The sequence below is a fragment of the Myotis myotis genome, unplaced genomic scaffold (assembly GCF_014108235.1).
Source record: "Myotis myotis isolate mMyoMyo1 unplaced genomic scaffold, mMyoMyo1.p scaffold_m19_p_18, whole genome shotgun sequence".
In the NCBI taxonomy this organism is placed as follows: domain Eukaryota; kingdom Metazoa; phylum Chordata; class Mammalia; order Chiroptera; family Vespertilionidae; genus Myotis; species Myotis myotis.
In genome coordinates this window covers 37,420,734-37,442,786 of record NW_023416322.1, presented here as the reverse complement: position 1 = coordinate 37,442,786, position 22,053 = coordinate 37,420,734, and the positions used below count along the sequence as shown (strand labels likewise).

Below are 22,053 nucleotides of genomic sequence, written 5' to 3'. Positions count from 1 at the left end.
AAAGTTTTAATATTCAGATTCCAGAGTTCTAGTCAACCAGTGGATATATTTAATACCTTAAATTAAGGAAAATGGTTTTCTGCCTTCACTTATTTTATTGACTGAATTACCATGCACAATTGAGAGTTTGGTTATTATTACAGTTACATTCTGATTTTCATTTAATAACTAAGGTGGTTGCTTAGACTGATTAAAATGATAACCTATTAAGTACTAACAAATGGCATGCTTTCAGTTGCTACTACCCCTCTCTTACCACCAATTCATTCTTAGGAATGGCAAAGGAAAAGGGAACCTTAAAAACTATTTGTTTTGCCTTCTTATTTTACAAATGAGGAAACTGTTCTTCTGAAATTTTGGGTCCGGTAATGTATTCCTGTAAGTTTTCTTTTGTTTCTAATGCGTTTCTTTTGTTAAGCTTGCACTTGATTGCAGTCCTCTCTCCTTCCGGTCAGACTCTGCTTTTCCATCTCTCAGCCAGTGGCACAAAGAAAAGGGAAAGTGAAGAGAGGAGGAAGCAGGTGCCAGAGAAGTAGAAGGAGCCTGCGTATGTCTGGGTGTAGTCATAGAACCAGCCTGGAAGGAAGGAATGGTTTCTGTTAGCTAAGCAAACCTTCCCGTTAGTCATTCTCAGCCATGAACTTTTCTAGAAGAAAAGAACCTCATGTACTTAACCAGTCTGCATTGTGACCTATGGGAAAGTGAGTCCAGCTCCGTACCTGTCTTATTTCTAGTGATGGAGTTACTTGCATCAGTTTCACTTGATTTAGGGACTCAACCCATGGAGACAGTCACTGCGGACCCAGACCTCATCTCCGATCTTAGAAGTTGGAGAAAATTAGGAACACCTACCATTTCATTGTCTGATGAATCTTATTAGAAGGCACCATTCTTACAAAGAAAACAATTGTAAATTCCTAATGTTTTCCAAAGGAAAAAAGTAAGAGAACTGATCCTCGCCCCCTCCCACACCCCCCAAACAAATGTTTGAGTATTTACTGTTCCCAGCAGTGTGCTAGGGGTTGAGGATACAATAATGACCCAAAAGAGACTTGGTCCTGGCCCTCACAGACTGTACAGTTTAGTGGGGGGTTAGGTGTTAACCACATAAATTGCAAGTGATAAGGGCTATGAAGGGAAGGTTCAGGACACCCTGAGAGCATATGAAAAGGAACTGACTATTTGGTCAAGTGAGTTAAATGATGGCTGAAATTCTCCCTGACATGCTCTTTCAAAGCATGAATGGGGAGGGGTTCTCGAAATCCTTAGGCTAATGACACGTCCTAGAACTTAAGTGAAACCCCTTAAAAAAACAAAAAACAGTTTTGACCTCACAGACTTCCTAAAAAGGTCTCAGGACCTCTGGGGAGTCCACTGACCACACTTGACAGCCCCTTTTCTAGAGATTGTATGCATTTTATGTTTTTAAATGCACACTTACATTGTGGCTTTTATATTTAAAATCCAAAAGAACTTAGAGAGTTAAAGCTGTTATTCTGATTATCTATTTAAAAAATGTTGGTGCTGTACGCTGGCACAGTTCTGGGTACTGGGGATATACCCATGAACAGAATAGATGGAAGGCTGCCCTCATGGGATGTACGTTGTGTCTTTTGATTTTTGTTTATATCTTGGAACATGATTTCTCACTGGAAGTGTAGAGTATACCCTGCCCTCTTTGTTCTCTTATTTGGCTCTGAAATAGACTTTAAAAATGTTTTTAGTTATTTTTCATTCGTGTTATGTTTCTTGTTTGTAATGTAATGAATGGATGGAATGTTTTATCACCTCTTAAATTCAGCTGACTTTAAGTTGCTTTTTACCTATTGACTCCTTGTTTGATCAGTGACCACAAATGCTTTTTGGAGTTAAGCAAGAGTGGGTGAAGCCTACTAGGACCAGTCCTTGCTGATTGTGATTGACCTTTATATACCTGAAAAATAGGTGACCAATCTCTCAACTTCTAGAAATTTCTAGGAAGGAGGGAGTGTGAAAAGCAACCACACTCCCTTTTATCCCTTGTCATTGTTGCCTTAGTCCCACCAGTACAGCAAATTTACCAACATATATATATATATATATACATATATATATATATATATATCTCCTGTGAATTATGAGACAGCAGTATTAGAAATAATACTATGGGAAAGACTAGAAATTCTTGGGTATGGAGATAAACAGTGTTGCTAAAGGTCAGGAGAGCACAGCAAAAAGTAGTGAAAATGAGTTGTTTTTTAAGAAATCCCAGAGGGCCTAAAACATTTTCAGAGAAAATGCTTATAAGCCTTTAATTTCACCCACAGACACACATTGAAAGTCAGAATGTTGCTTTAGAAACATTAAAGATTAATGAAATAATTTGTCTTAAATCTGTTTTTTCTCTTTATACTTGATAATTGAGATGTTAGTATATATGTTTTTTTATTTTATCTCTATGACCCAATTGCCATTCAGTAGGATTATAATGTGCAGTGAGTATTTACTTTTAGGAGTCTATTTATAATAGCAAATATGAGGTGAAATGTAGGATGCATTATTGATTAATTATCTATGAAAGTATTAGTTGTCATAATCAGCTTAGCTTAAGTGGCTGCTAGGTAAGTTAAATTCAGAACTTGGTTTTTTTCTCCCCCCGCCCCCACTCTATTTGGTTGGAATGATTAGCCTTTTCCCACCACTGAAAAATAAAAACGCTATATAATTGGTCAGATTTTATCAGATCTCTGTACTTAAAGAATAGTATGAAAAAGCTGTATAACAGTGCACTTTTAACCCTACCACTTTAATACTTCTAAGTATATATTTTTAAAAGAAATTATTGTTGGTAGTTCAAAAGCCACTCTGTTTTAAATGGAAACACACACATAGTTGACATTCAAAAGTCTGGGTTCATTTGTGGCTGGAGCAGAGAAAGTCGTGATTAGCTACCATCCACAATTCAGGAAAGTGTGTATGTCTGTGTGTCCACTCCATGTGTGTAGCCACCCCTGAGGTACGCCAGCAACTTCCCAAGCTGCAGTCCCCTGTGAGCACATCCTCAGTGTCTCCAGACGCCTGAGATGCATGTTAGTCGCTCATTGGTTCCCCGCAAGGGTACTTCATCCTGGTTGGTGCCCAGTTGATTCTTAGGCACAAAAACTTGTTCTCCAGATCACTTCATCTATAGCTCAATAACCCATGTTTTGGGCAGGAATGTCTAATAATGTTTCCTATGATCATTTAAAACAACTAAGAAGATAGGGCTCAGCTTCCTTCGTTAGCTTTGTAAACCAGTTTCTTACAGTGAACACAAAAGGGATTAGAATAATAGGTCAAGTTTGATTTGTAATCTAGGATTTTAAATTCATTTAATAAAATGTCAGCATTTTAAAACTATTTAACATAATGTTATGGGTTAAGCCATACATGTTTAAAGATGAGTTTAACAACCTGTATTAAAAGTATTCAGACCTTAATATCTTAGAACTTGATTGAGCTCAGTTATGACTCTTTTTTTATTAGGATTAGTACTATTAGGTTTACTGTTGGTCACCTTGTGAAAACTTGAAATATACCCAGAAAGTCCTTAATTCCAAAGTTCCTTGATGCTAGTTCAAGTTAGTGGCTGAGAATTCTGTAAGAGACTAGTGGTGTTGAACCAGAACTTGCAGCTGATGGGCTGCAGCACAGGGGCCAGCTTCCAAGGGTCCAAGACAGGGATCTCATCCCCAGGCCACCCGAGCTGCTGGCTGGCGGTTAGCAGCCTTGTTGTTTTACTCTGGGTATATACTGTATTTTCTGTCAGTGCCATGATGGGAAAATACATAGATATTTTCAGTAATCTTGGGAAATGTGGTTTAGCAAATTTCAACCTCAGTGTCTTTTAAGACCAGAATTCTCCAAACGCCTTATGATGGAAACTTGCAGTAAGATTTATTGGGTGAGCTTTGGGCATTGGCTCTGTGCTGTGGGTTTTACTAAAATGATTGTGGTCTGTGTTAGGATTTTGAAGCTTAAATCCTTGGCCTTGAAAAGGAATATGTTTGCAAGGGAAAGACTAACCCCCCTCCTCTTTTTAAACCACACTAAAGAGCTATTTGGATTTTTTTTTTTTAATATTTTTGTAGGGAGTCATCAATCCTGGAAATACTGAATCAAAATAAAATTGCATGGGCATTGTTTGTGGGGGAATCACTGGATAGAGATAATTTACATGGTTTTCCTTTGCCTCTTGAGGTTATAATACATCCCTCAGGGTTTAGAGGACAGAGAACCTTGCTCTGCTCTCTCACTTGCCCCCACTTCCTCCCACTCTCCAGGGACTTATAGCAGACCAAAAGGTTGAGTTGTTTTGTTTGTTTGTTTTTCAAATACAGTTTCAGGCCATGGAGAAATTCCCAACCGATAGGCCAAGATGACTGATGAATGTGGAGCATGTGCTTGATAACAGGTGGAGTGAGGACTGGGCGTAATATTTGTTTAATATTGTATCCGAAGTGAGGAAGGAAGAGACATAATTAGAACATGACCTATTATTTCCTGAGGAGGTGAACTTATCTGTGTTAGTGGGACAGAGGCAAACTTGGATGAATTTTCATCTAGCCACTATCTTTTCTTATAAAACACAGATGAAGAGTTAGTGCAGTTTCACTCCATGGTATTTTTGATGAGCTGTGAAGTAAGCAAATAATAGTACGAGAGAGAGGTATTTCTTTTTTCTGTCTTTTTTCCACTTTTAATTTCTTTATTGATTAAGGTATTACATATGTGTCCTTAACCCCCCATAACCCCCCCCACTCATGCCCTCACCCCCCTGTTGCCTGTGTCCATTGGTTAGGTTTATATGCGGAGAGATGTATTTCTCCTTTAGGAACTAGTCAACTTGAACTTGTGCTGGCGTACAATCGACTTATAATTATTTGGTCTTAGAAATAGCTTTCCTCGAGTTTGTTGATAAAAACAACAAACACTTTTGTGAAGTACCCTCTGGATGAGTGAAGCTCTAGTATAATTTACGGCCATTCTTTTTATACCGCAGCTTAGAAAGTCTTCATTTAAAGGTAAGAAAATGGAGACATGGCTTACCTAAATTGTCTGTTAATGAAGTGGAAGAAGAATGCACGTTCTATTAATTGTCAGTGTTAGAGGTTCCAGGTTGCTGGTTTTAGTATTGAGTCCTGTCCGTGTATGAGCCATTACTCAGCGAGCGATGGAGGAGCATTAAGAAAAGATTGTCTTCTCTGTGTCCCACGGAACAACTAGCAGAGAGCTGTGCTAATAAGGGGCCTGGTAATTGTTGAATGAATACTGAGCTATCAAATAATTGTTTCTGGTATTTTAAAGAAGTTTTCAGAAGATAATTGGGATTGATATAAATATATATTAGCATAGTATGTACACTCATCAGTTGGGAATGGGAGAGAGGGCGGGTATATGGAAGAGAGGGAAACTGTATTCAGTTCTGTTTTATAGTCAGCCAATATGGGCCCTTGGTTTTATTTTTACGTGAAACTGAGCCTTTAACGTTTTGAGCTCACACATCAAATGCCTTTGGATAGAAGATTAGGAATTTCACATAAGCAGCTTACATTTAACTAGTATGTTGGAGAATATGATTATATACTTGCTTTTTTTTTTGCCCAAGGCACTATTTTTGTATTTATATTGCTGTCTGAAGGTCTACTTTTGTTAACAGGGTCTACTAGAAATATAATGTTTTAAAATAGCAGTGCTTTTCATTTTCCCACAACTTCCCAAGCTTCCATCTTGGTGCCAGCATGTAGATCTGGAGGCCAGCAGCCAGCAAAAACAGCAGTTGGGTTTGGATAAGTGATGACATTTGACCTATATTAGTTCTGCTGATCACCCTAGGTCAGAACACCCCCTAGAGCTGGCCTAGTCGGGAACAGGCCACATTATTAACTATGAATTTGTCACTGAGTATTGTAAAGGAACAGGAGGGGCGGGCTGTATGGGTGCAGTGGGCAGTGGGGTGGCTTGTGGAGGAGGTGTGTTAGGGAGTAATTTTAAACTTCTATCCTTTTCAGTCCCTATCAGTGAGTTTCAGCAAAGATTTGATAAAGAATTTTGTTGCTACTATATTATCATAATCATGATTTTAAAGGTGTATAAATAAATTTTTTTTTTTTTTTTTTTTTTTGCCAAATGCTCTATTTACATTTTTAAAAGAAAAAAGTGTGTTTTTGTTATGTAAGTTTGATTACATAACAAACTCAGGTACGATTCTTATGGGTTTTCTATGCCCCCCCCCTTTCTGTGTTTTATGAAAATATGCTGTATTTGACTAACTTGCTTTTCTTTTTCATTTCCACACAGGAAAGAGAAAAATATTGTTCAGATAACTGATGTAACCATTATTAACTAGCGTTTGACTGAGGATTACTGTGGAAAGTTTTACTGTTTGCTAGATTTCTAATTTAAAATGCCAGTAATCTTTTATAGGAATTTCAACTTCTGCGATTTGGTAATAACAGATATAACAGGTAAGTAAAAAGAATGAGAATCTCGTACAATTTGAAGATCTAAGCTTGGTTGAGAATTTAATATTTTGTAACCAGAAAGCCTGTTGATTTATTTAAAGCTAAAGACAGTAATGGAACTGCCCAGTCCTGTTGAGAACTGAGTGAATCTTTAAGGCAGCATTTCTGATGTTTCTTTGGTAGTTGCTGTTGGAGTCAGAATTTAGGAACAAAGCTAATGGCCTTTGTCAAGTCCTCTGTCATCTCACAGACAAAGACTGGCTGAAGTTTCTCCCTCCCACTGAGTGGGCAGTGCTGCATGCGGTCAGTGAGAGTCAGACCAAAAAATCTATACCTAGGCTTTCAGCAGCAGCCTTAACACTTTCTTCGACTTTTTCCCCCCCAGAACTCATAAAATTTATAGGTGCCTAAATAACACGCTCAGAATTAGCAGGTAGAAATTGTATCATGAGTTTCCTTTCCGCTGACATATAGAGCTGGGGCATTGTGGACTTTGGGTAATAAAAGACTCGTAAATTTTTTTTTTTTTATTCACTGATAGTAAGAAATGTACTTTACATCACATATACTTAAAATACATAGGTATGTGTGTGTAAAATAAAAGTTTCACAATAAAGGGATGCCCTGTTTTCTAATCTGCTCTGTTGTAGTCTATTCTTTTTCATTCAAAGTAAATGAAAAGATCACGACCCAAGAAATTGATTTCAAGACACACACACACATCTGCAGCTTTTCCTTTTCAGGTAGTGGTCCTCACAAACATGCCTCGTCTCTCATATACGAACCTCTTTGAATATTTTAAGATGTGTACAAAAGCTGGAATGTAAAATCTCTAAACACGTTGTAGTTCAGTTCCTTGCCTTTCTCAGTTGCATGAGATGCGCTGTGCTCTGGAACTGGTTACCGTCCTATGCCTTTGGCCTGACAGGCTGAGAGTTCCAGGCATCATTGGACCCAGTGAAGAGGGGTCAAGATGGAAAGAAATGCAATGAGCAAACTGTACTTGGGCTCTGTTTTCCGTACCTCACTGCCCTGGGCCTGGCCATAAAGTGGTTCTGCCAGGTGTCTCTGGTGTTTGGTTTTCTCTTACTAGTCCCTATAGAACAATTCTGGCTTGACTCTTAAATCCCAGCCTGCTCTCCAGGGATGAAGTATAGACTGAGTTGGACAACACGGGAAGATGTGTGTCCATACGTGCAAATAAGGGTTTGGTTGTATATTTGTACCAATTTTAAGAATGATAGTGGGCAAGCTCAGACCCTTTTTCTGCCTCACTTTAGGACTGAAGGAGGCAAACGTAAGTTTTAAGTTGAATCACTTTTTGTGGGTGTTTGGAAATGCTGTAGTAATTTCTCCATTCCAATATATTGAGAACTATAGTTTGGAAAATACTGAAGTCTGTTCCCTATAAGTAGTTAGTCTTTTAATAGTCTTGGATTAAATGTCCAGTTAGGTAGAAAGTGAGTAAAACAACAACACACTTCAGTCTTAAAGCTAACTTACATGATCAGAACTCCCCAAATTGTACTCTACTTGTATTTACTGTTCACCAGCGGTCCCACACAGCCTCTCCACAGAGATTCTGGTCTTTAGGCCCAATATCCTCCCACCTTTGGTACAGGCACAAAGTGAAGGGCCTCCATCCCCCTTTGACCTCAGAGATGCTGAGCCCTAGCTAGTTTGGCTCAGTGGATAGAGCGTCGGCCTGGAGACTGAAGGGTCTTGGGTTTGATTCTGGTCAAGGGCACATGCCCGGGGGGTGTGCAGTAGGCAGCCAATCAGTGATTCTCTCTCATTGATGTTTCTATCTCCCTCTCCCTTCCTTTCTGAAATATATTTTAAAAAAATAAGAGATGTTGAGAAGAGCAGAAGGGTCAGGCTTGCAGTGTCAAGCTCTATAAAAGTGACTCCTGTTCAGGTAAAAATGGTAGTGGTTCTTTTTCTTTTAAGCATCCTAGGTCTTTGAAAATTCGATAAAACTGTATTGTCTTCCCAGACAAGTAGACATACATACAATCTCTGCTCTAAGACTCCCAAGAGGCTGTAAGAACTTCTTAATGCACTCTGTTAAATTAACCCTCAGATTCTCCTGGACTGGCGATGGCTTGTGAGGGTTCGTACGGGAACAGCACAGATATCATCAGTTTCTTTTAACCTGATGTTGTCATTACATGTTCCTGTTAATCACGGGTCGGCATTTTCTTTCATTTGCTCAGAACATGGCTAAACTGTTACCTGCTATCGGTGGTCCAGAAAGGACAGCTATCCCAGCGAAGAAACTGGAAAGTCCCATAAACCTGTGTACTGCAGAATTCCCAGCCAGGTCAACCTGTAGGGATTAGAATTCACTGTCAGCCAGATAGAGGGTGAGATTCTGTGGAGACCTGTGCCTACGAGGGGACAAATATGTTTGTCATCTCAAACTGAACCGTTGACTGCTGGGGTGATTTGGGTGGCCTTGTGCTCTGAATTGTGAAAGAGCTGAGGCAAATAGGGACCAGCAGTTTCGCGAGGCAGGCAGTGTTTCCCCTTTATGAGTAAGGAACATTGGTTTTTGTTTCTTAGGTCTTTTTGGTGGTTCAGGGGTATGTTTTTCCCTGAACCTCGCTGCTCTTCTCTGTTAGGAAATAATATTTACAATCTAGCTGACAGTGGGATTCTTGAATCCACCTGAGTTGAGTACCAACCATTGGTTTGTAAGCAATCAGACATTATGAGGAGTTGACTCAGCTTTAGAAAATTTGGCTTTTGCCTAAGCCTCGTGTATTTCCAGCAGCATTTAGGCTAACATGGCCGTGAGCCAGAACTCGCCCAGGGATGGTGTTCCGGCACATGGGGACTTGGTGCTAAGGAGAACCCAGAAGTTTGTATGTCAGTTCCACTTGGGCCCAGGACTTGAAGTCAATTGGGGGTAAAAATGGAGAAGAGTTTTTTTAAGTGCCCCTGTTGAAATACAGAGCTTCTCTCAACAAGAGCGAAGCCACACTGGGCAGGAAGGCCTTTTTCTCTCAGGAACTCTTCAGGGTTGTGTTTTAGAGGGAGCCAAAGAAGTTTCCAGAACTGAAGGGGAGAAGTGAACAGAAACCTGATCTGGGAAACTGATCAGCAAAATGGAATCCTGCTGGTCCCTTATTATTGGTTTCCATTTCTTTCCTGTTCCATGTGGACAGTCCTCCCATCATTCCAACCCCCGAGGTAAGATGAGTAACGGGATTAGGACATAGCTACAGGGTTTCTGCGGCCTTGGCTGTGATGTTTTGTAATCATAAAATTAATACAAAATATGTGTTCTCTTTGGGCAACATTATTATTCATCCTTGCTTTTACTCAATGGTTTAACAATGTTAATGAGTGTGTCTACTCACCATAACAGGAAGTATCAATGCCAGGTAACCACCAGAGAAAATGGCAAAGACGACGGTATAGGTCATCAGTAGTGGGAAGGTGGTGGCTAACGGAGCAAGCAGGTTAGTGATGCCGCAGAGTGCGAGGTAAGACTTGTGGTAATGGTACTTGCTGGTCCAGTTTTGATCGGCAATCCATCCAGAGAGAATCTGGCTGGCTGCCTCAGTGATACCTAGAAGAAGTTTGAAAGGTCTTATGAAATCCTAATTCCATTTTTCCCAGCCCTTTTGAAGAATGTAAATGCCTAAGGCATCTTTTCCGAAGTAATAAGACTTCATCCTTAGGCTAGGACACACGAGAAAAAAAACGGTTTCATTTGCCTATCAGTAGATGATATCATTTACTTACTAGTAAGTACTCCAGACACATCTAATAAATTACCAGAAAGTTCATACCACTGAGCTGGGAGTCCCTGGTTACAGAGGACCCCGGGCTCAGGGAGCCTTCCTCAAAAAGGAAGTGTGAGTTTGTAAAGACTAGTGGGCCTCCGGTTTGTGTCCAGGAAAGTCAGAGGGTGGGTGATGAGTATAAATAATAAAGCCTTATGTTTACAAAAAGAAAAAGGAGGTGTTGGGACTCTTTTATAATTACATATGAGGATTTGAAAATTAAGTCCTTCTCCAGAGGTGGTTATGCTTAACTTGAAAATTTGTAGGAAGTCTGGAAATGGGAGATATTTTGAACATGACCTATGATGTAACTTGAACAAAATGTAAGAACCACAATTTCGCTTAATTTCATAACAGAAATTCTTAACCTTTATCCTGTTAGAAGCTAATGTAGTGGTTAAATACCGAGAGATTTTCCCCAACAGTAGCATGAGCTGTGGTGGTTTTATGCTTCAAATCCTTCTTACAGTTCAAACATAAATTGCTCCACACACACACATTAAAAAGAAATAAAAATACAGAATACTACCATTTCTGTATTTTTACAGTTATTTCCTAGGACACATACTGAGTTTGTTATGTTCTTTTGTTCCATTATATAGCCCTAATCTCATCTACATTGATACTACTAGACACTTCAGTGAGAACGTCTGTTGAGCTATGTATCTTTTGTGTGTGTGTGTACATATATTTTATTTGAGAGTACCTTTGCAGTTGGAGGCGGAGTGCAGTCAGTTTTGTAAGGCGTGGTAAATAGTCTTGCAGAGGAAAGTCGCTGTGAGCTACCGAGACTTCCCAGATAACTGGAGATAACCAGTTCCATTTCGTCCCTTCTCAGTTTTTAAAAATTATCAGTCAATCCATTAGTGACTAGCCTCAACAGGCATATATATGTCTTACTATGAGTCCAAGTGGAAAATGCTTAGCTACAAATATTAGTAGAACATGATTGCATGCTTACAATGGGCCAGGCACAATCCTAAACCTCTCATACATGACTTGTTCAATCCTCATAACCTTATCAGGGTAGGTAGGTACTATTATCCCTATATTACAGATGAGGACATTGAGGCACAGAGAAAGCACATAACCTGCCCAAGGTCATACAGCCGGGGAAGTCTAGCTCCAGAATGAAACCTTTCAACCAGTGCACGATGCTGTCTGCCTGGAATTTCTTTTGCTCCTCAAGTGGTGGTTGCCACTAAGCACCAGCTTTTAAAAATACTGTTTTTTCCAACAAATACCTAATGTCTACTGTGTCAGACACCTATGAAAAACTAACAAGACTTTCTGTTTGCTTGTTGGAGTGTGAGGTTGCAGTAGGGTTTCTCACCAGCTACAGAAACGAGGTAGGAGGCATCCATCATGTCGATCCCCAGTGTTTTGGCTCTGGCTACCAGGTGGAAGGTAGGGATCAAATACGCCAGCTGACTGAAGAGAAGAGACCAGGTAAATATGCAGAAGAAAGGGTTCTTTAAAAGAGAAATATCACAGAGGTTTTGTTTACAGCTCCACAAAGTAGCCTTTTGCTGGAAACGTGCATCTTTAGGTGTTAGGAACAGCCCGCTCCTGCTTGGCCCATCGTTGACCTCTTCGTTTTGCTGTTGCGAGTCTATGAAACCTGTCCCGGCTTGTCCCGCCTCCTGCATAGTCCGGTCCCTGATGGGGAACTCCGGCGTCTCGCTGCAGTGTGACGCGTCCGTCCCGCACCCTGCCTCCGGACCGCTTGCAGGCAGGCTGCCCCCTTCATCTTTCCCATCAGAGTTGCGCCCGCTTGTGAGGTGGATGGTTCTCAAGAGCATACTCGAAGGCACCAAGTTCAGTATGATAGCTCCAAATAACATAAGGGCACCTAAATAGAGAGAAATCTCAAAGTTGTTAAAAATTACCCCTCTCATTTCATAATGCCCTGTTCTCAGGCTCAGAATATTCATAGTGTTGCTAAATAGTCATAGCGAGATAATTCCTTGAGGTACTTTGTCTCCCGATTTTAACTGGAAGTAATGAAATCTGATGGCTTGTTACCATACACACTGCTGTACCCTTGGGAAACAGCGGCCTTTCGCAGATAGGGTACCAGAAAGCCGGCGTGGGAGGAGAGTTATTTGCGCTAAAGGAAAAGAGAGTAAGGGTTTTCCTGGAGGAGCCGGGGGAGCTATTTCAGATGCTAGAAAATTACGTGGTGTTTTGAAGAGGGACTTGAAATGTTCTGAAGTGGGTATAAATTTTGAAAGAAGGCGGGTGCCAGTTTCACCTCTGAGGCCGAGTAGGTAGGTCTGGATTTCCGCGTGGCCTGAGTGAGGCTGAGGTGTGTGTGTTGCTCCCAGAGACAGGGCTGGCCATAGGGCCCGCCATCCTGTCACGGGTTTGTCAGCTGGGCCTGTTCATGAGACTCCTGCACAACTGCTCTGTGAATTTATGTCTGTTTCTGTAGAAATAGGCATATACATACATATGTGCATATCATGTTTCCAGTAATGTAAGGTGATTTAATACAGATATTTTCTGTAAGGCACAAAGAAAATTGTGAAGTGAATGATTCTCATTCATTTGTGTAAAAGATTACGTATTAAGGAACATAATCTTTTTACCCCCTTTTTTTTTTTTGGTTCTGGTTTAGTGAGTCCAATGGAGGAGGCATGTTTTATGCAGATTTTTTTCTTAAAGGGAGAATTTGGAAAGAATTCTTTGGTGGTGGAAGGAGAATGTGCCCTTATCTCTCCAGGGATATTGCTGTCCCTGCAGGGTGTTTCACAGCTCACAGAGGAGCTCTGTGCCCCAGACAGGACCCTGGGCTGAATGCAGAGCTGCTGGTGTGGCTGGCAGAGCCTGCAAGTAGTTCAAGATCTCGCTGCTGTGTATTCCCCAAGGAGGAGGGGCATGATTCTTTAGAAATCATTTCTACTCTGGCTCCAAACATCTTCACCTCCAGTCATCAAGGGGAAAAACTGAACTTGAAATCTTGCATAGTTGATAGGTCAGACACTTAGAATGACTCACCTGTCCAGTCATACAGATCTATCAGGACTTTTGCAAAAGGTGCCAAGAGAAATGTCAGTCCCATCCCTGAACGGGCAATAGCTGTAGAAAGCCCTAATCGTTTTTTGAAGTATTTGCTCATTACCACCATTGCTCCTTGGTACAGGAAAGCAGAACCCAAACCTAAAAAGAAAACCATAATAGTTTGGAATCACTTACATGAGGTGCCTTGTACCAGATGGATATTCTGGACCGAGATCATGAAACTAGGCCTTTTGGACACGTGGCCAGTAAGAGGGAGGGTCCTAGTTCCTTTTTTTCTAACCTTTTTACAGTGGACTCACCAGGTAAAACTCCCATAGTCACACAAAGAAAGGGGATGCTCGTGGCCCAGCTGCTGATCACATATCCACCAGAAACGAGGAAGGCCCCAAGCAGGGAGGCAGTCTTCTCGCCAAATACGTCACAGATAATGGCAACCAGGGGGCCTTGGGGAGAAAGAAAAGCTGGTACTAGGTCAATGCTTGGCGTCCCTTACCCTGGCGTCGGTTGAAATGAGCAGCTTTAGGAAAACACTTCAGAGTCTTGTGTGTCCTTCACAGAGGTGTCTGCGTTGGGCTTTACCAGTCCCAGTCCCACACTGTTCGCTTTGTTTTTTAAGGAAAAAATTATAAAGAAGCAGGTTTGGAGGCGAAGCTTACTGAAAATGCATTGCAAAACCTCCACACAGTGAGTGCGTCTGTGGCCTGTGACTAAAACAAGTTTGCTCCTTAACCTCTGCACCACGCGAGGCTCCAAATAGAACTGCAGGAAAAGGAATTGGTTCCCAATTGTTTTGCAAAAGGTTAGGTGATCAGGTCAGAACTCCGAGGCCTGACTTCCCAGCTGACAGGGTGGCTCACTGAACCTAGGGAAAGGCACTGTGGAAAGAAACACGGCCTGAGAAATGGAGTTAAGTAGTTGGGACTCTGGACTCCCACTTTCTTTGTTTGAACTCTAATTTTTCCAATTTCACCAAGTCAGGTGGAGGCTAAACACCGCAGGTTTGTCCTTTTCTCAGCTGTCCGTATTAATAATGACCCTGAGTGTAGCAGCGCCTCATGCTTGTTCCCAGAATCGCCCTCTGGGCCTTCTCCTTGGACAGCGACCTTATCCCTGGGCCTCATACCTGCAGAAAAGCTGAGTGATGACATGATGGAGCCAATCCAACTAGTTTGCTCTGAGGTGCCTTCAAATTCTTCTTGAAAAACCACAAAGAAAATTGCAAAGGTCTTGGTCATCCCCAAAACAAACATGTTGACCTAAATGAAAGCAGACAGAGTCCAAGTCAGGGTGCAACGGAGGGGTTACAGCTGCTCGGGGTTCCGATTCCCCAGCTCGCCAGCACTTACCGTTCATACATTTTATATTTTATGGGGTGGTCATCCCCTAAGAGCTTCTCTAAGCACTTTACATGAGTATCCCCTTGAATCATCACAAGGCTGTGGAGTAGGTGTGTCACTGGTACTAGTGACCAAGAAATTGAGGTTTAAGGAAATTGCTGAAGAGGGGGGTGCTGTGGTTGAGATTTGAACCCAGATCAACCCCTACTCTACTGTTCTATGACATTAGCATCTGTTAAGCACAGCCGAGTCCAGTTACCTTTGTGAGAAATGCTGTGTTGGCCCAAAAGATGAATTGTTCCTATCAGTTCCTGGGTTAGCTTTGCTTTTACTCTGCTCTTGAGCTAAGTACCATTCATCACCTGATATATAGGAAGCGCTCTCCTTGGAGGTCAGGTTTCTTTCTGTGGAGTGCTAGTATATATGCCCCTAGACCAGTGGTTCTCAACCTTCCTAATGCCGTGAGATACAGTTCCTCATGACCCCCAACCATAACATGATTTTCATTGCTACTTCATAACTGTAATTTTGCTACTGTTATGAATCGTAATGTAAATATCTGATATGCAGGATGTATTTTCATTGTTCTCGACCCACAGGTTGAGAACCGCTGGTGTAGTAGTTAAGTACTGGTCTGCACAGTCAGCCTCCTTGGCCTGAGTCCTGGCTCAGCTTCCTACTGGGGGTGTGACCTTGGGCAAACTATTTCTGAAATAAGAATCCAGCTGGGGGCGGGGAGTTAAGCTTCGTACATTTTATATTTTACAGAAGTTAAGGTTCCTCTTTTGTATAGTGGAGATGAAGTCAGTGTTAGCTAGCTCACAGGACTGTGAAGATTGAGAAAGTTCTGGTAAAGTACTTAATACAGATGTTTCTCAACTTATGCTGGGGTTACACCCCGATAAACCCATCATGAGTTGAAAATATTCTTGGTTGTAAATGCATTTCATACACCTAACCTGCTGAGCATTATTGCATAGCCTACGTCAGAGATGCTCAGAACACTTACAATAGCCTACAGTTGGGCAGAATCATCCAACAGACAATTTTACAATAAAGCATTGAATATCTCATGGAATTTATCACTTTTGCACCATCGAAAAGTTGAACAATCATTAAGTCAAGCCATCAATTCAGGGACCATTTAGTAGCACTTAATACTCAAATTATTAACTATGATTTTATTATCTTTAACCATTAATATTTTTCAAGCGTTTCAAACTCATTCATATGACTGTCTACCATACTAACTCATGTCAACTCATCCAAAACGAAAGTCTCCTCTTGTCCCAGGCCCACTTTTCCTTCTCATTTCCCTTTTATTGCCACCGTCTACCCACTCCGCCGAGTCAGAGCCTGCCTCTTCGTTCCCTTAACCCCTGCCTGCTAGAGAATCAAGACCTTCTCCATCCCCAGTTAGATTCCTTTTTCAGAAATATATTCTCTCCTGTCTGGAGAAAGGGACTAAGAACCAGAGGTGGTGCTCTGAGGTTGCAAAAGTTGGGGTTGGGAAGGAGGTCCCTTAATAGATCTTTCCCATTTTAACTTGATAGAAGCTACTGCTTTTTCATTATTTACAGTGAACAATGCTATGGACGCCAGGGCTCTATATTTAAAAGTGAAAACTATTTTATCAGGCCCTCATTAGGACAGTTTGTCATCAGCATGTACCCAGAGGGATTTCTATCAGGAAGTGGGGCAACAGAACATGCAAGAACCTCGAACGGCCCAGACATGTTTCTGTTGGTTCAGTATACAGAGTGGTGATTGCGCCGTCATGAGCAAGGACACAGTGAGGCATCATTCTGGAAAACATCCTTCCTCTTTAACCACGGGTTCTGTGCTGGCATCTAAAGGGTGCTGCCTCTGCATCCTGCATTTGGCTAGCTACTGGTCTCCCAGTTCGGAACCTGGCCGCTCTGGTCCGTCTTTGACGTCTGGGCAAAGCAAGTGGCTATGACTTGTATTTAATCACTGAGTCTGCGTCTTGCCCTGTGGATATCAACAAAGCCAAGGTCAGCCTTTGCGTCTATCCTGCCTCCCTCCCTTATCTTGTAACCTTCCAACTTTGTTTCTGTTCTCTCCCCCAACCCCTCCCCCTCACCGAGAGAATGTTTATTGAAGCTGGGGACAGTGAAACAAGGACAGGCCTAGGATAGAGGAAGACACAGAGGAGAGGTTAGGCGGGGAAATGGGCCCAGCTGGGCTGCTTTGGCTCACTATGGAGTCAGAGAAAAGGGGGCCTTGTGGACAAGTTCAGAGGGTTTGTCCAGGACGAGCTGCCGCTGCCCATGGCTCACTGGGCAAGTCCCATGGGGTCCTTTAGAGTTTAGGAGGTGCACGCCTGTGGGGGAAGAAGAGGAAGGGAATGGTAAGGGTGTGCTCCCTGGAGGGAGAGCACGCCTCTTTTTCTTTGGACTCAGATATTAAAAGTTTTTTCCCCAAGCCTGGATTTCTGCTTTGTTAAGCGGATTAGACAAATTTGGATTTCATCCCATGCTTTGGACCAAGGTGGCTGGGTTTTAGTCCTGTCTGAGTCCGGTCAGACGTTGTCAATGGGCTCACCCCAAAACAAAAGCCTTTGAAATTTTCCTGTGGCTGATCCAGCACCGTTATTTCCTTTTTATCTTTAAGGGCATGCCTCCCCCCCCCCAAGAATTTCCTCATCCAGATTATTTTAATTAGAATATTGTCTTGGGGCTGGGTCGGCCACAGGGGCCCCTTTTGAATAAAGAGCATCAGGCTTTGTTAGGAATTATTGTTTAATAGCAAGTTTCCTCTACCCTAGATTCCCCTCTAGCATCCCCTTGCTCTTCCTGACCTTCACAGACAAAGAATAGTCTGTTGGGTTATCTGCACTTCCTCTGTCCCGGCACCCCCTGTGCCGGCTCTTATCGAGGTTATCAGAGACTTCCCTGTGGCTACACTAACAGCCCTTCGTCATTTCTACGACATCCGACTTCTCAGCAGCTTCTGCTCCTCTGGACATTTCTGCCTTCGCTTAGGGGGCGCTGCATGCCTGGACCTCTGACTTCTGACTGCTTCTGTTTCCTCTGTGGGCAACTCCACCAGTTCCCTAGGTCTCCATTCCCCCAGGACTAATTGCTCTTGGTTGCTCCGCCCTCTCCCTGGCATTTGGACCCACCCGTCTCATTGTTCCAGCCACTACCGATGCTGGTGACTCACAAATTTCAGGGTGCAGACCCCGTGCCCCACATGCACATGGACTGCCGCACACCCTCAGACTGTCCAAAGTCAGTCCATCCACACCATCCGCAGATTCCCTCCCTTCCCTCGCCCCCCCAGCTCACCGCATGGCATCTATCAGCCTCCAGTTGCCCGAGACAACCCAGGATTCCGACTCTCCCGGAACTGCAGTTACTCTCCAAGTCTTACAGGTCTACCTCCTCAGTATAGCTCAGATCTGGATTCTCTCCATCCCCATTGCTGCTCCAGAACCTAGGGCCTTACTGTGTTTTCACCTGGATCATTGCAACATCCCTCCAATGGAGATGTCCCAGCCTCCAGGCCTAGCCCCCAGCAGTCCCTCTCCACCTGCAGCCCGAGCCATTTTCCTGGCATGCAGATCTGATCCCATCACTCCTGCTTCATTTCTTTCTTTTTTTAACTAGCTCTCAGAGCCTCAAGATAAAAACCAAGGTTCTTAACGTGTCATACAAGTCCCCTGCCCATCTCTACAACTTCAGCATTTACCACCTTGTTTAGTCAGAAGTCTGCCCATCAGTCAGTCCATCCGCTCACCAACAGGTATTTATTACGTGCCTACTATGGTCCAGGCTCATTATAGGGTCTGGGCTTACAGTAGTGAGCAAACATGGTCCCTGTCCTCAGGAAACATCCAGCCCAGTGAGGCAGACTGAATATTGGCAGTCATGCCAATATGTGAAGTGTGGCAGCTTAGAATGAGTCCTTTTTTAAAAGTCAGGAGCTCCCAGAGAACATGTCGTGGGTGGCTTTTCCCCTCACCTCAGGAGCTCATCTGTTGTAGAAAAGTACTTGTGATGCATGCAGTCACCAAAGCAGGCGTCTAACTGGCCTCCGACTGCAGGCGATTAGCTTGTTAATGTTCCTTGTTAACATTTTGGGACCTAGTATATCTTATCCTATAGAATGAAAGGGTAATATGCAAATTGACCCTAACAGCAGGAGAACCAGAATGACCACTCCACCAGTCACTAAGAGGCGCACTGACCACCTCTTGGTCCCTTTCCCCAGCCGGCAGGCTCCAATCGCTCAATGGCGAACTGGGAACCTGGGTGGGGGGCCGGGCTGGCTGTGGGCAGCCGGGGAAGATGGCCCTGACCTCAGGCCAGGCCTAGGGACTGTACCTGCGCATGAATTTCGTGTGCCCAGCCTCTAGTGCTTTTATAAGCAGCATCACACCCACCCGCCCCTGCCCCCCAAAGCAGGACATTGTTTATTAATCTGGTTATGAGGCCATTTTCTTATCAGCAACTACATTGGTTAAATAGCTTCCTATCCTGAGGGTAATGTAGGCAAAGTAGGGTGGTTATTGGGGAGAAAGGGGGGAGAACCAGACAGACCCTCACCAGCAGTGCCATCCTGCCCAGCCTGTATATGGGGAGGTGGCCCAGCCATGGGAAGGGCTCTCAGACCTTAGCATAGTTCCTAGTAACATTGAGATTCCACGTTCTTTGGTAATGAGGCTGATGTGTCACAAATGGCCATCTGGTTAGGGACTGTATTACACAAGTCCTGGCTGAGACCTCTGCTCCTGCTTTCCCTTCTCTGTCACCAGGGAGGAGGGAGGGTTGGGAAGGAAGGGGTGTCTGTGAGTAAACTGATTTGGGGACAGGAGGAGCTGTGGAGCTAGCGCCCATCCGTAGGGTTGCTTGGGGCTTAGCTGTGATAGGAGTCACCGATATTCTAATGACCATGCTTTCAAATCAGGAAGAGGGAGAGAGAAGATCATTAAGAAACAAGTGCCCAGTCCAGTTGGCTTATGGATGAAGGAGAAAAAACAGGCTCCGGTTCAGAATCTTGTGTCCTTCCCTCTCCAGACATCAGAAACACACAGGGGCCGATTCTAGCTCACGTGTGGCTGGTGGGGAAGGGCTGGAAGCCAGCAGCAGGCAGGACGGAGGAAATGTCCCCATCCCCTGTGAGTGAAGGAGGTCGCTGCCAGCAGTTAGTCTACGCTGGGCTGAGTGCGGACCCCACGCAAAAACGCTTTAGCCCCTGCCAGTGCTGCTTCCAGGGTGGTTCAATGTGTGCTTGTCCCCAGAACTACCTCGTGTAGCCAGGGCAGAACTGTTGATGGTGACTGGAGCGTTCTGTGGTGCAGGGATGGGAGGGAGGAGGAGGACGAGACCAGATGGGAAGGCTTTTGCTTTTGCTCAGGTGAACGGTTCCAACCTGGGCCCATTGTGGATGGCTGACTTGAGCAACCACTGGCAGTTTCTGGCCTGGCTCTGCCCCCTTTCCATTCAAATGCCAAGGCTTTCATAAGGGATCTCGGCCTCCAGAGGCCGCCTTGCAGGCGGGAGGAGGGAAAGGAAATCCTTACCAGGAAGAAGTGAAGCACAATCATCCATCCCCAACCTCCATCCAGGGCCTGGGTGTAGGGTGGGGCCTTCCCTGCCCTCAGCATGGCACAGGTCCCTGGGACAAACCCAAGACGGAGTTGATTCATTTGACAAGAAACAGACCTAAACTTTCAAACTTCACTTTTCACTGCGGTATAAAACCACTTGTACTGTAATTGTCTTTTAGCCCAACTCTTTAAAAACAGATGATTTCCTCGTTTCTAAAGTTGTTTATAGACGAATTTTAACCTCCAAACGCAAGCAGGGCTTTGTACATCTTTGGGACTGTCCTGCAGGCTGCTTCCTGGCTTCCACTGGCCGCTCACAGGGCTTGACATCTGAAGCATGTCCTAGTCACGTGTAAAGGCTGCCTGGTCCCTGTTTTTTTCTATAATCACGATCCAGGCAGAATCATGGGAGAAGGAAGAGAAGCTAACGATAGGCTGTGATTTGAGGGATTCGAAGCCACTGCAGAGAAATCTCTTGTCACCAGTTTGGCACTGATGACCACTCAGTTTATTTCAAAGGAGTTAACTGCAAAGCTCGACCTTGCTGATTGTGGGTGGCGGCTCTGAGCACTGTCCTCGGTGTCCTCCCACCAGGGCTGCGCACCAGATCCCAGGGGAAGCTGTGTACCGCCCTCTGGTCCCCTGGGTGAGCTTTCGACTTTAGAGAAATAAAAATTAAAAAAAGGGGGCGGGTTGCCTTGGGTTAGGAATTCCATTTACAAAGCCCTCGCTAAAATGAGAATATTCTAATGGGCTAATCAGGGTTGGGGAACCTTTGTAAAACTGCCGTAAGCCGTTTGGATATTTATATCATCATTTGCAGGCACAAAAATATCAGCTTAAAAATTAGCCTGCTGTCTTTGCTCAAACTCACCCCCAATGCCTTGGCAGGACTTGATGTCCCCCACCCCTGGGCCAAATAGACATGACAGCGAAATGCAATGACTGTTCCTTGAGTGGACCCTGGACCAGGAAAAGCGAAGAGCTTTGGGAGGTCAGTTGGAGGAGTTTGGATGTGGACTGTAAGCAAAGTTGCGCCTCTTGGGTGTGATGGTGGCCTTGTGGTTCTGCAGGAGAACATGCTGAAAAGCTTCCAGGAGTGCAAGTGTCGTAATTGCTACCTCCTCACAAATGAGCGTTGCTATTTGAGCCCAGGAAATGGACCTCCCAACACTGGGAGAGGCTGTGTCTTCTGTAAAATAAGCAAATCCTGAGGACCCTGGAAGGAAAGGCAGGGGCACAGCTCTGAGTCCTGGGGAAGGGATCCAGCATGCTTCATTTCCCACTGTCGGGTCAGCAGGCAGACTGTTTCTTACTGGAAGGAGAACCCACGGCCAGGCATGTGCAATGGCCGTGTGGTGAGCAGCTGGGCTGGGGGAGAAGCCTGTGGGTCATTCAAAACATTATAGGAAACCAACCCCAACGCACAATCCTGTTTTCGTCTTACCTTTGACGTGGTGTTCAGCAAAGGAATCCTTCACAGATGAGACACTCCGGGGAGAGAAATAAGCTAGTTTTCTAGAATATGACTGTTTTTCCGAGGGAGTTCGTAATGTGCTGTGAGAACAAGTGAGCATGTAAGACTGAGGACCTCAGGGCCGATGTCTGTTCCCGGCCGGTGGACTTTTACCTCGTGAGGAGCGGAGGCAGATTTGACCCCACCCATCCTGGCTAGAGTTTCACCGTAGGCGCGACAGCAAGCGTCGGAGTAACCCAAGTGGAAAATCCTCTCGGTAACTACCGTTGGGTCAGTTAAACAAGGAGGTCAGTGCAGAGGTGGCTCTGGTGCTGCGGTGGCTACATAAGCAAACCCAAGTGAAGGCCTGTAAAGCCCTCAAGGT

General features: G+C 43.9%; 2 protein-coding genes across 5 annotated transcripts in view; one reads left to right on the top strand and one right to left on the bottom strand.

Annotated features, from left to right (window-relative positions):
* Window positions 1-7,501, top strand: part of RBM15 (RNA binding motif protein 15) — a 31,376-nt gene extending 23,875 nt beyond the window's left edge. The window contains exons 4-5 of the transcript XR_004973421.1: window positions 274-4,432; window positions 6,319-7,501. The gene's annotated coding sequence lies outside the window, so the exon portion shown is untranslated. The remainder of the gene's footprint in view (window positions 1-273; window positions 4,433-6,318) is intronic.
* On the bottom strand, window positions 424-21,846 carry SLC16A4 (solute carrier family 16 member 4). Of its 4 annotated transcripts, none has more exons than XM_036344612.1 (9): window positions 21,660-21,845; window positions 20,186-20,280; window positions 14,424-14,556; window positions 13,600-13,743; window positions 13,277-13,438; window positions 11,610-12,128; window positions 9,848-10,059; window positions 8,718-8,811; window positions 424-576 (listed from the first exon to the last, which is right to left on the bottom strand). In XM_036344612.1, the coding sequence occupies exons 1-9, from the start codon at window positions 21,787-21,789 to the stop codon at window positions 452-454; spliced, it is 1,614 nt and encodes a 537-aa protein (XP_036200505.1). In that variant the 5' UTR covers window positions 21,790-21,845; the 3' UTR covers window positions 424-451. The 4 variants fall into 4 exon arrangements, with proteins under 4 accessions (XP_036200505.1, XP_036200508.1, XP_036200506.1 ...); XM_036344615.1 differs by lacking the exon at window positions 21,660-21,845 and adding an exon at window positions 16,858-16,981; XM_036344613.1 differs by lacking the exon at window positions 13,277-13,438 and having other exon boundaries at window positions 21,660-21,846.
* Window positions 21,847-22,053: the final 207 nt, after the last annotated feature.

Bases quoted from the DNA above. Each gene is read 5' to 3' on its own strand.
- SLC16A4 (XM_036344612.1), bottom strand. From the start codon at position 21,789: ATGCTCACTTGTTCTCACAGCACATTACGAACTCCCTCGGAAAAACAG. The intron at 14,557-20,185 runs GTAAGGATTTCC...GCTTTCATTTAG, and splicing joins TTGTGCTTCACTTCTTCCTG to GTCAACATGTTTGTTTTGGG. The intron at 577-8,717 runs GTAACAGTTTAG...CCTTCCTTCCAG, and splicing joins TTCTGGACCACCGATAGCAG to GCTGGTTCTATGACTACACC.